The sequence below is a fragment of the Macaca nemestrina genome, chromosome 1 (assembly GCF_043159975.1).
Source record: "Macaca nemestrina isolate mMacNem1 chromosome 1, mMacNem.hap1, whole genome shotgun sequence".
Lineage (NCBI taxonomy): Eukaryota > Metazoa > Chordata > Mammalia > Primates > Cercopithecidae > Macaca > Macaca nemestrina.
The window spans coordinates 118659598-118676518 of record NC_092125.1 but is presented as its reverse complement, the minus strand read 5'-3'; the positions used below and the strand labels follow the sequence as shown (position 1 = coordinate 118676518).

Below are 16921 nucleotides of genomic sequence, written 5' to 3'. Positions count from 1 at the left end.
TGTTATGCTGTATTGAAGACTTGGCCTTGAACCTAATAAAAGGATTCCATATTTAGCTGCTATTCTACTGGTCATCAGGAAAATACTACATTTTACCAACTAACAGAAAGGTTCTAAACCTGATTAATGAAATACATGTACTGTACCATAAGTGAAACACTAAAAATACTACAAAACATTCCCTGTTTTCCATTTACTATCTCCTATTACCTTCTTGCATAAACAATGTAAAGCTAAAATTCTTCATTTTAATATATTTCTTCTAGTTACCTAACTATATCACCATTAATACATCTGACTTAGTATATATCAATAGCTATACAAATAATTCCTCATCTATTCTATTTTGTATAACAACTCACTTCTATCTTATTACTCCCAGTTGTGCCTTTTCACTCCCTCAAACCATTGCATATACCATTTCCCAAGTCTAAAACAACATCTCTATCTTGACCAACAAACCGTATCTCATATCTACACACTAAAGTGCAATTCAGTCCTTGAGGAAGTTTTTCTTATCAGGCAAAAAAAATTGAGACTTCACCTCTACATTTGAATCTTAAACTTAGCTATCTTGGCTATTTCAGCAGCTTAAACTAATGCTAATGCTAGGTTTTCTCCATGTGAATTCTTAATCTAGCCAAATTAAGTAGAAGAAGAGTTAAAAATAATCCATAAATGGGCTTAAATATGCTTCCTGTAAAACCTGCAGAACAGTTACACAATTAAACCTCTTTTCTTTATAACCAGCAATGCAACAACAGCTTAGTACACTACGTTCATACTTGTATGAACCTGTACATGAAAGCTCACAGCAGCATTACTCCTGACAGCCAGAGAAGAAAAGCAAATGTTCACTGATGATGAACAAATGATATATGTATACAATGAAATATTATTCAGCCATAAAAAAAAATGAAATCCTAATACATCTAAAATATGGACAGACCTGGAAAACATCATGCTAAGTAAAAGAAGCCAGACATCAAAGGCCAAATATAATTCCATTCATACTGTGCAACGTCCATAGAGACAAAGTAGATTAGTGGTTTCCAGGGGCTGGAAGAGAAGGATATGAGTGACTGCTAATGAGTACCATTTCTTTTGAGGTGATGAAAACATTCTTGAATTAGTGGTAATGGTCGTACAATCTTGTGAATGTACTAAAAACCACTGAACTGTACATTTTTAGAGTGGATCTCATGGTATATGAATTATATTTTTAAAAAAAAGATGATACTTGCCTCTCCCTTTGTAAGGTTCTTAAGAACTAGAACCAAGTCTTGTTTATCTTCTTATCCTCAATGCTTGAGAACTTTAGCATAAGGTAAGTGCTTAGTAAAAACTGAATGACATTGTTAAACTGTGCATACCTCTGGCTGCCCAAAGCTCTCAATACCATGTCTTTCCAGGCCTACAATCCCAAACTACCTCCCTGGTATTGTTACAGGTAGTGTAGAGAAAGAACTGGACTTATAATTAGTAGTCTGGACTTAAAACTCCAACTTTTCTTATTATTTATTTTCTTGAGATAGAGGTTCACTCTTGTTACCCAGGTTGGAGTGCAATGGCGTGATCTCAGCTCACTGCAACCTCCATCTCCCAGGTTCAAGCAACTCTCCTGCCTCAGCCTCCCGAACAGCTGGGATTATAGGCATGCACCACCACGTGTGGCTAATTTTGTATCTTTAGTAGAGACGGGGTTTCTCCATGTTGGTCAGGCTGGTCTCGAACTCCTGACCTCAGGTGATCTGCCAGCCTCAGCCTCCCAAAGTGCTGGGATTACAGGCATGCACCACCACGTGTGGCTAATTTTGTATCTTTAGTAGAGACGGGGTTTCTCCATGTTGGTCAGGCTGGTCTCGAACTCCTGACCTCAGGTGATCTGCCAGCCTCAGCCTCCCAAAGCGCTGGGATTACAGGTGTGAGAGCCCCTGCACCCAGCCTAACATTCCAACTTTTCTATCTATCATGTGACTCTAGGAAAGTCACTAATGAAACTGCCTGCATTAATTTCACATGGCTATAGAGATACTACCTGAGACTGGGTAATTTATAAACAAAAGAGGTTTAATTGACTCACAGTTTTGCATGGCTGGGGAGGCCCCAGGAAACCTACAATCATGGCAGAAGGCAAAGGGGAAGCAGGCACCTTCACAAGGCGGTAGGAGAGAGAGTCAGTGCAGAGGAAACTGCCACTTTAAAAACCATCAGATTTTGTAAGAACAGCATGAGGGAAACCACCCCTATGATCCAATTACTTCCTAACAGGTCCTTCCCTCGACAAGTGGGGATTACAATTCGAGGTGAGATTTGGGTGAGGACAGAGCCAAACTGTATTACTGCCTTTGCAAAAATTCTATCAGTGAAAGAGTCAGGGAGGATCTAATCTAGTCAACCTCCCTCTTCTTTGCCTTTAGCCTTCATGCTGACATTAATTTTTCCTGGTCTTGAGACAAGCTGACTTTGGGAGACATTTAGTTTATAGTTCACATAACAGCCCTTCCCCAAAACTCAACTGCCTTTGTAAAGTTAAAAAGAGACCACCAGGCTAGCAGGAGGAAAGGAGCCTGAATTCTGCTAAGGTGTCGACATAAAGGACTGCCAGCCATTACTCTGGAGGTCATAAGATAGATAACTTCCTTAATTACTCCTGCAGATAACATCACTATTGCTGAACCTAAGACTGGCCTTTTTAGATACTTTTTGAGGTTTCTTGCATATCTGACACAGACAATGGCTCCACCTGGACCCAACAAGCCCTCCTGTGGCCCCACCCAGAAGCGATTCAGCAAGGGGGATTTTCCCACACCCCATGACTGCATCACCCAACCAATCAGCAGCAAGCACCCATTGCCTTACTGCCCCTACCCCTTCCACCAAACTACCTTTGAAAAACCCCTAAACTGCCAGGCACAGTGGCTCACGCCTGTAATCCCAATACCTTGGGAGGCCGAGGCGGGTGGATCACTTGAGGTCAGGAGTTCAAGACCAGCCTGGTCAACATGATGAAACTCTGTCTCTACTAAAATACAAAAATTAGCCGGGCCTGGTGGCGTGTGCTTTCAGCTACCCAGGAGGCTGAGGCAGGAGAATAGCTTGACCCTCAGAGGTGGAGGCTGCAGTGAGTCAAGATTGCACCACTGCACTCCAGCCTGAGCAACAGAGCTAGATCCCATCTCAAAAAAAAAAAGAAAAGAAAAGAAAAGAAAAAAGAAAAGAAAAGAAAAGAAAAGACCCCTAAACTACAAGCCTTCAAAGAGTGATTTGAGTAATAACTCCTTCTCTTGTGTGGCGTGGGTGGCCTCATGTCAATTAAATTCTTTTTTTACTGCAATGCCATGGTCTCTGTGAATTGATTTTGTTTGTGTGGTGGACAGAATTAACCCATCAGGCGGTTATATGAACCTCTCTTACTCTTATCCATAAAACAGGGATATTACATATCAGGTGATTTTAAGCATTAAACTTATATATTGCCTGTGAAAGCTCTTCGCAAACTATAAGCTGTTATCTTAGAAATGTTACTTTTTAATTTGTATTTAAAAAGTTTCCATTCTGTATGGTCCAGTCCTCTCATCACCAATAAAACTACCAATCCCTCAGCCAAAAAAGACTTCTCCTAATATTAGGGAAGCAATCAGATTGAGAGAATTCACAATATGTTAGTGATTTCTGAAAAATTTTGTTAATAGTGCATTGTATTCAAAATTTTCGCTAAATGAGTAAATTATAGCTGCTCTTACAGGAGCAGGGGGATGGGTAATTACGTGAGATGATGGATATGTTAATTTGCTTCACCATAGTAACCAGTTTACTACGTATATGTTTAACATCATGTTGTTACCTTAAATATACACACTTACTTTAAATAAAATTTTTTAAAAAATGTTTGAAGCTCTAGAAATATCTTTTAAAACTCTTATATAAGCCCATTAAAACTCACTAAAACAAAACACTAAACTGTAGCCACAGAAAGAATCAAGGGTGCTACTGTCACAACAGTTTCATTGCTCCTTGTTCCTATGGTGATCCCGGACTCCAAGATATGAAAGTAACTCATACATTGCATAAAATAAAATTCAGTATAATGCTGGCAGATTATATTTACATTTTAAAAGAAAATGCTTTTAACTGAAACAAATTGGTGAAATTTCAGAAGGATCCAAAGCATACTTTTCTTCAGTTGAAAGGGCAAAAGCCCTCACTCAAAGGTCCTTCACATTCCATCTATTCCTCTCTTCCATCATTTCCCCCTCTCGGTATAAGCCTCAAAGTGTCTACTATCTTGGCCTTCCAACCCCATCCTTTTCTCAGCCCAACTGACTACCCCTTTTGGATTTAACAGAACAACAACAAAGATCTAACCACATTTTGGTCCTGGGTCTTCTCTCTGGCTCCAAACTCACACCAGGAGTGCATCATCTGAACAACGTTTGCCTGTGGCAGGTGTAGAAAGGGAGTAACTAGCCTTTTAGCAAAGGTGATATTAATCCACCATTATTGTACTTCCGTTTAGACAGTCCCATAATTTGCTATTCATACGACATTCAATTCCCCAGAACTCTAAAATATTGAGGAATGCTAGTTTTAGCTAAATAACTTTTCAAGACTCAAATATTTATGCTTAACTCTTTTTTGTTTAACTGGCAAATAACAATGTGTCTACTTATGGTGTACAATGTAATGTTCTGATCTATGTTATAGAAAGATTGAATCAAGCTAATGAACATATCTAACCCACTAACCCATCATTTTTTTGTGGTGAGAACATTAAAAATCCATTTTTGGAATTTTTAAATATATAATACACTATCAATAAACTGTGGTCACCATGCAATGCAAGAGATCACTGAAATTTATATCCAAAAGAACCGAAATTGTTATATCAGAGAAATTATCTGCACTCCCATGCTCACTTCAGCATTATTCACAATAGCCAAGATATGTAAGCAATCTAAGTGTCCATCAACGGATGAATGGATTTTTTAAAATATGGTATACATGGCTGGGTGCAGTGGCTCACGCCTGTAATTCCAGCACTCTGGGAGGCTGAGGTGGGCGAATCATGAGGTCAGGAGATCGAGACCATCCTAGCTAACATGGTGAAACCCATCTCTACTAAAAATACAAAAAATTAGCCAGGCGTGGTGGTGGGTGCCTGTAGTCCCAGCTGCTCTGGAGGCTGAGGCAGGAGAATGGCGTGAACCTGGGAGACGGAGCTTGCAGTGAGCCGAGATGGCGCCACTGCACTCCAGCCTGGGCGACACAGCAAGACTCCATCTCAAAATAAATAAATAAATAAATAAATAAAAGTGGTATACATATACAATGGAATATACTATACAGCCTCTAAAAAGAAGGAAATTCTGTCATCTTGCAACAACATGAAAGGAACCATTCATTATACATACATTATGCTATGTATAATAAGCCAGGCACCGAAAGACAAATACTAATCTCACATGTGAAATCTAAAAATGTCCATCTCATAGAAACAGAGAATAGAAAGGTGGTTAACTGGAGGCTAGGGGAGAGGGTGGGTGCGGAACGGGGAAAGCGAGGATGTTGACAAAAGTTTCACTTAGACTGGATGAGACTTTTAGTGATCTAGACTTTACTCTTTAGAAATTTCAAGGAAATGTTGATCTTGAATTAAAAAAAAAAACAACTCTGAAATAAATACTGTAACTCTGTAATTAACATTAAGTTTAATGAAGCCTCATTCAACTTAAATACAAACCTGTATGGGTGGAATATCTGGCAGCGATGGAAGGTTCTCTGGATTGGTAACTGAGGGGATTAGCTCTATTGCTGTAACAGATGGGCTGGTGGGACCTCGGTTTGCATTTGCCATAGTTGCTGTAGTAGGGCTCGTTGGGTTGATTGTGGTGTTGTGTACCGATACTACAGGAAAGGGTCCAGCATGCCCTGGGTTTGAGTGCTAATAAGAAAGAAGACATTATCATTACTTGATCTGCCAGAATCGCTGAATATAAACTATACCTTTATAATTTTTAGTTTAGGAAGGAAACAAGAAACAAAGAAGTGGGCCCTTTCAAACTTATTCAGGAGAGGAACAGTTCAAACTTAGCCTTTTCATTTTTCCATTCATTTTTGTGTAGTATCTAGGCAAAGGCAGACTTGCCAATAATTTCCCAACACGTCAGCCTGGTGATATGATCTTATTTCATAACAAGGAAGTATGTAATAGAGGATCTGTAAGCCTCCAAATTTTCAAACACCAGGGTAAGAGAACTACCTTTCGGTCATTATTCCTCTTCAACCCTTAGTCATTTTCTAATAAAAACAATTACATAATGCAGCTTGATGCGGTAGAAAGAACAATGAATTTACAGAAAGGAAAAATGGCATCAAGTCCTGACTCTAATACTGTGTGACCTTAGACAAATCACATAATCTCAGTCATTTAGAAATGTGGATAACAATATCTCACTTGTTTCATCGTGAGGGTTGTTATGAGCATCATTTAAGACAACATAGAAGAACATCTTAAGAAAACGAATTATACACATATAAATAAATCATTTGAAATATTTAAAAACTAAAAATGCTTAATAACATCCAGTGATTTCTGTAGAGGTATACCCAAAGTCTAAGAAAAATGTTCTGAGATGATTCATTGTCTGATTGTTTAGCTTCTGTGCTCTGACAAGGTGTACTTGGACCCTAGAAATACTTGAAGGCTTTCCATGAACTAAGGGGTATATGATTATGTGAAAAGTCTGAAGGAAATAAATGTTCAGATCCTCAACCTTTTGTATGTGCTCTTTAAAAAGAAAAAAAAAATCCGATATGCCTGAGAATGTGCCATGCTCTGCTGGATCTCCTTTTCCACCACTTTTGCAACTGCCCTTCCCCCACCCTTGACAGAAGAACACCACACCTTTGACCATTCCTAAATCTATTTCTAGGTACACTGCACCAAGAAGGGAAAAAAAAAAAACCCTGTAGAAATAATCAAAGGTACAACTGGAAATAATGATGTTGGGTGTCTGACTCCAAAACCTGGGTAACAAACCTTCAAATGGGTTTGAATATTTGATGATTAACAAAAAGGAAGTTGTCACTGACAAAAAGTTTTTAAATAGTTTTGATAGATCATTTTCTCAGCTTATAATCTAGAAAAAATTCAAAGAATTGAGGGATATTACCATAATAAAATTATTTTAATTCCCAAATACATAATTTTGTAAACAAGTTTCCTAAGCATTACATAAAAACAAATCCCAAAAAACTAGCAATAAAAACCTGTGTTGAATTCTGACTTATTTTAAAAACAAGTAACAGCATACAAACATACATAACCAAAAGCAGGAGGCAAAAAGTCTCCAACTAGCTCAAAGAAATGTATATCCAAAAGAGTTTTGTATCTTCTAATATTCTTAAACCATGTAAATACACCCATTTTGTTTCCACAATTGTGGAGGTATAATATAATGATAATTCGGTCCACAGAAAAAGTTTTAAAGCTTAATAATAACCCTATTGTCACTGGAAATTTAACAATTTATTACAATAAACATTTTTTCCTGCAGACAATTACAATAGGCTAATCTGTATCTATCAAACAAAACTATATTACAGTAAGATCAAAACTCTGTTGAAGAAGTAGAAGTGAAATTCAAGTCCAAGGAGAGCTTGCTAGGGTATTTAGAATTCCGGTGGATTCATTTAAAATAATGTAAAAGTTTTTCAACTTTATAGCATCAATTTTTATAACATACTATAAAGTATAGCTTTTGAAACTATTTAAACTTAAACCTATAATGGAAATTTTAAATGAAAGCCTTCAAATGTGAGCGAGTATATATTTTTTTTCCTTTTTTTTTTTTAAAAAAAACTAGAAACGGGGTCTTGCTGTGTTGCCCAGGCTGGTCATGAATTCCTGGGCTCAAGCAATCCTCCTGCCTCGGCCTCCCAAAATGCTGGGACTACAGGTGTGAGCCACCAGTCCCAACCAAGAAGCGTGTTATTTTAAGGAGCTCTTTCTCGACATACATGGACCAAAAAGTTGAAGGACCACTGTTCTAGGACAGTGTTTCTCCAACTTTACTATGCAGACTGACCTGAGAGACTTAGTACAAACTTAAATATTACTGAGTACTCCCCACCTAGAAATTCTGATTCAGTGGTTATGGCTAGGAATCTATTCTGACAAGGTCGCCCACCCCACCCAAGCTGACTGGTGATTCTGATGGTCTTTAAAACATGTTTTGAGAAACATCATTCTAAGAGTTAAAAAATAAACTCTATTGTAACTAGAAATCCTATGAAAAAGTGGCCTCACTTTATACTCATATCTCCCATATAAACATAACTAGGCAAAGATTATGAAACATGTATCTAAATACACTTATTAAAACGTATCTACATCCTAAAAGGAACAATATTTGAGTACAGAAAAGGTTAAAAAAAAAATACAGTTAGCTCTATTACTCTCAAAGCCCTTTTTATATATTAGGATCAAAAAGTCACATTAAAAGAGCAGAGCAGCATTAAGGTTCTTGCTATTTTATCACTGCTTTTTGGGATTGTGGGTAAAATCACCAGCTCATTAGATTTGTTTTTCACTTCTGTAAATTGAATGGGTTAACTATATCAGGGTTTCTTAACCCACAGTATATGATGCACTTACGGCAATTTTTAAAAGCTCTTAAAATTAAATACAAAATCTCATGTGTATGTTTATTTTTCTGGGACAAGAGGATATACAGCATTAATCAAATTCTCAAACATATCAATGACCTGCTCCCAAAAAGTGATTAAGAAAATGGTGTCTTTTAATTTTAAAATTGTAGGATTCTTACAAATGTAACTCTAGGCATACTTGTCTTTGGAGGTGTGGCTGCATCATGGAATACTGAGGGCCGCTGTGCCTGGGTATCCCTGGTATTCTGGCAGCATTCTGAGCGAGTCTCATCTGATGGGCTTGAAAAGCTCCACAGTTCATGTTGCCTCTTTGCATTGTTTGCACACTGATCAATCGAGGAGGCTACAAAAAGTAGAAATTGCAATTTATGTAATAATTTTAAAATAAATTTATATTTTAATTATAAAATGTAATCATAAAAATAATTGAGTCAAGATAAAAGGGTATAAAGTAAAAAGTATAAATAATTCTTATGGCTAGCCCCAATCCCCAGAGGACTGGTAATGACTAGTTTGTGTATCACTCCCTAATTTCCCTTTTCTCTCTCTCTCTTTTCCGTTCCCTCTCTTTCTCTCTGTATGTGTGTTTAAAGCGTATCAACATTAACTTAACCCATTCTGGATTAATAGTTTTGATTGGGATGGCAGTGGAGACAGCAAAAGACACATACGGATAGGAATGATTTGAACAAATGCCTAAGGAACATATCAGATCCCAGGCAGAAACAATCTGGTCCTTTGGTCCACACAATTACACGTGGAAAACAAAAAAGATTTGATGTGAAAGGATGAAAACTTACATCCTTCCACAGTATTAGTGAATTAATTCTGTTTCCCAAGAAAATTTATTTACTGCCTTTCTTCATACCTCCCTTATATCACCATCATAACCACAGCAAATATTTAAACTCTGACTTTTGAGCTCTGCTCAAAGTCCTGCTAGTAACTCTGAAATGTGTAACTTTCTTACATAGGAAAAAGTGTCGTGTTGAGGACTTCATAATTTCTATCAATAATGTAGTAACACCATACTTACCTGTTGTTGTAACATCTGAGGGGCTGCTTGTCTAGGATGCTGTTGTGTTGTTGTTGTTGTAGTTGGTACAGGTGCTGGTGGTTGCTGCATCCTCATCTGTTGCAACTGCTGATGTTTCTGTGCATACACTTGTTGTTGCATGTGCTGAAGTCGAAGCTGTGCTAAGTTAATCTGTCCAGGGGTTTTACTAATGTGGTTTGTCCCTGGAGGAACTTGCCCAACTACAACATTAGGAGTATAACCAGGAGTTGGTTTACTCTCTATTACTAGATTACCTGAAAAATTTAAAAAATGAGAATTTGCATATAATCAACTAAATCATCTACTTTGTTGAGTAATCACCATGTTTTCCTCTTTCCTCTGACAACTACCAGCACCTCAAAGCTCCAACGGTACAGCAGGGAATGGAGTCAGTTTAAAGATGATGATGATGATGATCAGAAACTTAATACATTCCAAAGCTGAATAAATGACTTTTGGTTATTCAGAAAAATATATTCTCTGCCTTTATTCTTTTTTACACAGACGTACAGAAAACTAAGAGACTAAAAGAGATATCTATTAGAAGAGGCCTATCGAATCAATCTAAATCAATTCTCCCATGACAAGACTTACTCAAGAATACTCGAGATTGCTAATACTGATTCCATCTGCCTTTGAATTGCCAAAATATGCAAGGCAGAGCATTACAATGCCACAAAAGCATCTTCTGAGGAAATACTGAATGCTTTAAACAACTTATATCCTTAGAAGTGATGGTTTTCCTTGCTTTTTACGGAACCATAGATTTCCAGGGACAGAAGCCAAATTTTAGGAAGATGTGATTTAAGGTGCAGGTTGACAGGCTTTCCCTGTAATGGGCCACAGAGTAAATATTTTATGCTTGGCAGGCCACATAAGATCTGTCTCACAGTCCTTGGTTTTTGTTTTTACAACCAGTTGAAAACATAAAAACCATTCTTAGCTACCATGTCACACAGAAACAGCTGGCTGATGCCAGAACTAAGGCTATAGCTAAATTTGAATATAATTTTTTTCTTGTATGCAAAGATTACTTTTTTTTTTTCAATAACAGAAGGGCAATCAGCCTCTGCTTTTACAATTCCCACTGTTTAAGACTTAACTGTTCTGAAAGTGAGTTTACTCAATCTGTAGATAGCTCTCTAATTGCTAAGAAGTTTGTATGCATGTGTTTTAATTGAGCTCTCTGTAACTTTCATCTATGGTCTTTAGGTCCATACTATGCTGTAAACAAAAGCAAAATCCATTTCTCTTCCATGTGAAAAGAGCTACTCTTATCTTTCAAACATTCCTCAGGACCTAACTACTGGACACATTAGCATCCTAAAAGTCTGCTGCTAATGCACAATTTGGCTTAATTAAACAACTAAACACCTATGAAATTATTCCAGACAATTAATCATTTGCTAAGATTTCTATACGAAACAGTCAATATAAATTTAAAAGATAGCGGGTCGGGGGTCTAGAAACAGTACACATTAAAAAAATATATACAGAGTAGACTCTCAACTTTCTTAAGACGTAATGACTGGCATACAAAACCACAGCTAAAGTGAGTTTCCAATGAATAACAACATATTTTTACATAAAATGTAAAACGTAGTTTCATATTTTTACATAAAATGTAAAACGTAGTTTCATATTTTAAAGTTAAAAATTTTATCTAAATTTGCTTTATTTTCTCCTAATTCAGTGTTCCAAGTTATATTCACAAAACTCATTATTTCTCACCTAAATTGACTACATTCTTTGCCCAGAAGGTGGGATCACAATGGAAACGTATTGCTCCGTTAGCAGCAGGGACAGGATCACACCGTGCTTTCAAAATATGACGCAACTGGAAAGTAATCTTAAAGGGAAAAAAAATCCGCATTAGTCTCAAAATTAAGTATCAACTGGGAAAACATAAGATAAAGATATTAAGACAAAAAAGCACATATATTTCCACAGTGTCAGCCTCAGATTATGCAGCATCAACATTTAAATTAGCAATCAAATCAAATGTACATGCTTGAATTTCTGCCATTTTGGGTAATAAATTGCATTAAGATACTAGGCATCTTCAAAAGAGTACATACAATATAATTCCACTTACATGAATTTCTAAAAAATGATAGAAATCAGATTAGTGGCTGCCTGGGGGAATGAGGAAACTTTGAGGGGTGAAGGAAGTTTTCTGTATCTTGATGTGGTAGTGGTTACATTTGCCAAAATTAAAATGTATACTTTAAACAGGTGCAGTTCACTGAATATATATCTTAATAAAGTCCATTAAAGAAAAATAAAAACAGTATGTGTCTCACCAGTCGCTTGCTGTACAGTAGTGCTGTGCTGCTGCCACTTGCAATTGCCCAATTTGTGAAGTTCATAACATGCTTCACCTGCCGGGAAAGGCCTGTGATGTCATTCTGCTGCTGTAGTAACTTCATCTGTCTTTCCTTTGTAACATTCTGAAACAGAACAAGAACTTCGCTGAAGAATTCCATATGAAAAAAAATCAACCCCACATTTCTAATGCAAATGGGCACAATACCTATACTTCCTTTAAAAATGGGCTAAGTGAATAACCTCCATGATTATTTAGCAAGCCTATCATCAATCAGTGGAAAAGCCACTAACAAAATGGGACTAAAACTTAGTGCTCTAAGCAAAAAAGGATATTCCACATATAGAAATTAATATTAGTTAATGTCTCTTTTCTATCAACATTTGTCTGTTAAAAATAGTGTCATCCTATTAGGTTAATCTAATATATGGTATTTATAGCATAAGGAGCTAACTTTAGAAATAAATTTATGTAATCTTAATATACTTTAAAGGCTAAAAAAAATTTTGTGTCACCAGTGCCACCTCCTGGTATGGCATGAGAATGAAGTTAAAATCTCTCTTAAATATACAAGACAAAATGAAAAAGGTAACTTCCAGAGTTCCAACAGTAGAATTAGGGAAACTTTTCATATGACAGAAGTTCATAGAGAACAAAGAAGTGAGGACCGACCAAACTGCAAAAACCAATTTCAGAGAAACACTGCAAAGGAAAAATAAACTGCTTTATGGGAACTAAAATCACCCCAGGAGGGATGGGTAATGTCCAACATACTTTTGACATTCAGCGTGCTAAACAACTCATCTACTACTTTTTTAAGAACTTTCTCCCAAAAAATGTCTCAAGTTGGTTTTCTGGACATTATTTTTCCTAAGGAAAGAAGTTGTTCATTTTATAATGTAAATCAATGGATAAAAGTGTTCAACTGACAGAAGTTTGGTTTACTACATTCCTTTTATAAAGCTTAGGAAAACGTTTCTTCTACAAAGTTTAAGAACGTATTACACTAGAAAACATTTATTTTAAATTACCACCATGTTAGTGGTATATTTATCATTAGGTATCTGTATACACTTTAGCCTTAAGAGGCTTTTTTTTTTTTTTAAAACAGGGTCTCACTCTGTCCCTCAGGCTGGAGCGCAGTGGTGCAATCTTGGTTCACTGCAAACTCCGCTTCCCAGGCTCAAGGGATCTTAAGAGGCATCTTTTAATTCAGAAACTCTTGAAATGGTTTTACAAATACTATTTTAGATGTACAGTTCAAATGTATTTACAGTAAGTTTAAGTGTATCAAAAATAGTTACTAAGTGCTCTCTATTCACATGGGTCCTTTTGGGGGAAAAAAAACCGACTAGGGTTAAATGCAACAGACTGGTGTACAGTAGGAAAAGGGACCCACGACTTCAACAATCTGCACAAGAGTACTTTTTTTTTTTTTAATTTTTAATTTTGAGACGGAGTCTCACTCTGTTGCCCAGGGTGGAGTGGCACAATCTTGACTCACTACAACCTCCACCACCTGGGTTCAAGCAATTCTCCTGCCTCAGCCTCCTGAGTAGCTGGGATTACAAGCATACGCCACCATGCCCAGCTAATTTCTGTATATTTTTAGTAGAGATGGGGTTTCACCATGTTGGCCAGGCTGGTCTCGAACTCCTGACCTTGTGATCCACCCACCTCAGCCTCCCAAAGTGCTAGGATTACAGGCGTGAGCCACCACGCCCGGCCAAGAGTACTTTTACTCTCACAAATTGTGTTTCTATTGACAATTTGAGGTTAGTGGAAGTAGTCAAACACATCATTATTACTATTCAATGGTGCAGAAAAAATAATCCCCATATCATCTGGGCCTAGTTAGCATGAAATTTTCAATCGGGAAACATTCCTCTTTCCAAAATTTCAACTTTCCAGAGCATGAAATTTTCAATTAGGAAACATTTCTCTTTCTAAAACTTCAATTTCTCAGAAAACTCATATTTGAAATTTGCTAATAAATCAAATGGGCAGTGTAGACTTTGATTAAAAATTTAGATTTCACGAACTGACTAGATTTTCATCTAGAAACTTATACCTGCAAATTAACTTCAAAATATGCAATATAAATACCTAATATCACAAAATTTTCACTAAGTTTAAGGTTTATAAATTTCAAAATGAGCATTTTCTGCAAAACTATGGAAATATTTTTAAAATAAGGTAAAACACACAAATGACTCAAGCAGAAGCCCAACATGCATCTATATGGAAAAATTAAATTGAGGCCCCATTTTAAAGGGGTGGGGAAGAAATGTGGTGGGACTACTTTGCCTTCATGTACATCATACTTTAGTAACATTTCTTTTTTCTTTTTCTTTTTTTCGTTTTGGAGACAAGGTCTCACTCTGTTGCCTAGGCTGGAGTACAGTGACACAATCACAGTCCATTGCAGCCTTGACCTCCCGGGCTCAGTCCATCCTCCCACCTCAGTTTCCTGAGCAGCTGTGACTACTGGCGCATGCCACCACCCTGGCTAATTTTTGTACTTTTTGTAGAGGCAGGTTTCGCCATGTTGCCTGAGCTGGTCTGGAACCCGGGGCTCAAGCGATCTGTCTGCCTTGGGCTCCCAAAGTGTTGAGATTACAGGTGTGAGTCACCATACCCAGTCTTAGTAACAATTATTTGATTTCTAAGAGGACATCACTATTTCTCAAGGTATACAGCTAAAGTCAGTGTTATTAAATTGGGCCACAAAATAACTAACTAGAAAAGGTCTCTTTTCTAAAAGTAAATTTTAAAAACCTTATTTTAAATTTTACTTTATTTCCATATCCCCCAACCCATCTAAAAGAGTTTTCAATAAACATTAAAAACAGCTGAAGAGCAAGAGAAGCAGTTTTTGTTTTATTTTGGCTTTGAACCATACCTCTAGCTGCTGTAAGAGAGATTTTCCTTTCTTATTAATTTCATTGATAAGGGTGAAAATGGCCACTTTAATTTCCTGTTCTACTCGTTTGTTAGTCTCATTTACTTCTTTTATCCTGAATAAGAGAAATGCATCATTAGGTTATCAACTTATCCTAGGTCTCTGAATCATCAACTGTTACAGAAAATCATCCAATGGGCACTTAACCGAGTAATTAAAATGAAAACTTTGTCAAAATGTACAACTCATGTTTCAGAAGACCTGATCAATTTGGTCCAAATAAGTTATGTATCGAGACAAATAATGAAACTAATATTTAGTTATTTTAAATTATGCTCATAAAGGACAGTTTATTAAGCTGGATGGCAATCTCCTTAAGTAACTATGACATGAATGTGATGCACAAACACCAAACACGCGTAACTGCTGTTTAGTGTCAAATGTGGCACACTGGTTCTGTTTAACCTGGATGCTTTCCAAGAACAATGTGCAAAAGGACAACGTCACAAGCAATAATTATCTTTTGTAATGATAATAGTTAAACGTAGAAGCATTTATTTTCATTTATAACTTAGCCACTTCAAACGTGGGTTCTGATACACTCCCCTTAAAATTATTCTCAAAATGGTTTCCTTTTGTATACAGTAAAGGGCATAAAACATTTTCAATCCATTTTGAAGAACAGCTATTAGACGTTTTATAAGTAGGTGTAAGCACTCAAAGTAGTTATGGAAGTTTTAGGTGCAAATATGAAGTGGCTGATACCTTGGTATTTACAAAACAGGAAGTGGAGAATCCCACCAATATAAATACATAAAATGTCAACCACCAACCGTAAGACATAGCCTTCAATTTTTATACATTCTACTGCTGTATAAACTATAACCCACGCTTTCAGCTCCTAAACTGCCTTTCATTTGCCAAGTTCGAATTTAGTAACTTCAATACACTCCAAGAAATAATGTAGGTTTTTTCTCCTCTGTACATCATTTGGCACTTACTTGGAAATTTTGAGTTCTGTCCTTATCTTACTAAGGTGAGTGGAAGATAATTTTAATATACAAAGATACTAATAACCAGTGATAAGAAATATAAGTTTCAAATATAAAATGACTGAGCCAAAGATAGGAATCACTAAGCATGCTGAAAGCACAGCAGTTAGCCTCAGTCAGACTCCTATTGGACTTAATTAAGTCTACTGTATGTTCAATTTTGAAGAAAGAAAAAAATGTACATTAAAAAATAATGGAGATAGGTCAGTGAAAAATGCGTCTAAAAGGGGAAGTTATCATCAGAGATTTTAATACTTTTTTAAAAAAACTTTCTACAGATGAAATCAATCTCCTCAACCCTGTGCAATCTTGTAACAGGTAAACCTCTTGCTCTACTTCTGTATACAGATTCTGGAACATGTGTATAAAATCTATTTTAAAAATACTTATACAATGTAAATACAAAACATCTGTATAAAAATATGGGACTGCCATATGAATCAACTCACTATATTTCCTTTGAAAGAGACACCCATTTATCATTTCTGAGAAAGTCTTCTCCAAATCAACCGTATCACCAGTTTAACCTAAAACAACTGAACATTGGTGGTGTGTGTGTGTGTGTGTGTGTGTGTGTGTGTGTCTGTACAATCTACAAGCTCTGAGGAGCCTTTTATTTTCTTTTGGTGTTACTTAAGATTAAAAGTTCTGGCCAGGCACAGTGACTCATGCCTATAATCCCAGAACTTTGGGAGGCTGAGTCGGGTGGATCACGAGGTCAGGAGATCGAGACCATCCTGGCTAACAAGGTAAACCTCGTCTCTACTAAAAATACAAAAAAATTAACCGGGCGTGGTGGGGGTGCCTGTAGTCCCAGCTACTCGGGAGGCTGAGGCAGGAGAATGGCGTGAACCCGGGAGGCGGAGCTTGCAGAGTGAGCTGAGATCATGCCACTGCACTCCAGCCTGGGC

General features: G+C 36.9%; 1 protein-coding gene across 6 annotated transcripts in view; it reads right to left on the bottom strand.

Annotated features, from left to right (window-relative positions):
* The window catches only part of LOC105479152 (tripartite motif containing 33), a 122087-nt gene that overhangs the window by 23718 nt on the left and 81448 nt on the right, over window positions 1-16921 (bottom strand). For 4 of the 6 annotated variants that reach the window (XM_011736991.2, XM_011736992.2, XM_071085873.1 and 1 more), the window contains 7 exons: window positions 14959-15073; window positions 12034-12180; window positions 11462-11579; window positions 9710-9984; window positions 8852-9016; window positions 5744-5944; window positions 4369-4440 (listed from right to left, as the gene is read on the bottom strand). In XM_011736991.2, the coding sequence (XP_011735293.1) occupies window positions 4369-4440; window positions 5744-5944; window positions 8852-9016; window positions 9710-9984; window positions 11462-11579; window positions 12034-12180; window positions 14959-15073 (1093 nt within the window). The remainder of the gene's footprint in view (window positions 1-4368; window positions 4441-5743; window positions 5945-8851; window positions 9017-9709; window positions 9985-11461; window positions 11580-12033; window positions 12181-14958; window positions 15074-16921) is intronic. The other 2 variants (XM_011736993.3, XM_011736995.3) reach the window with 1 other exon arrangement.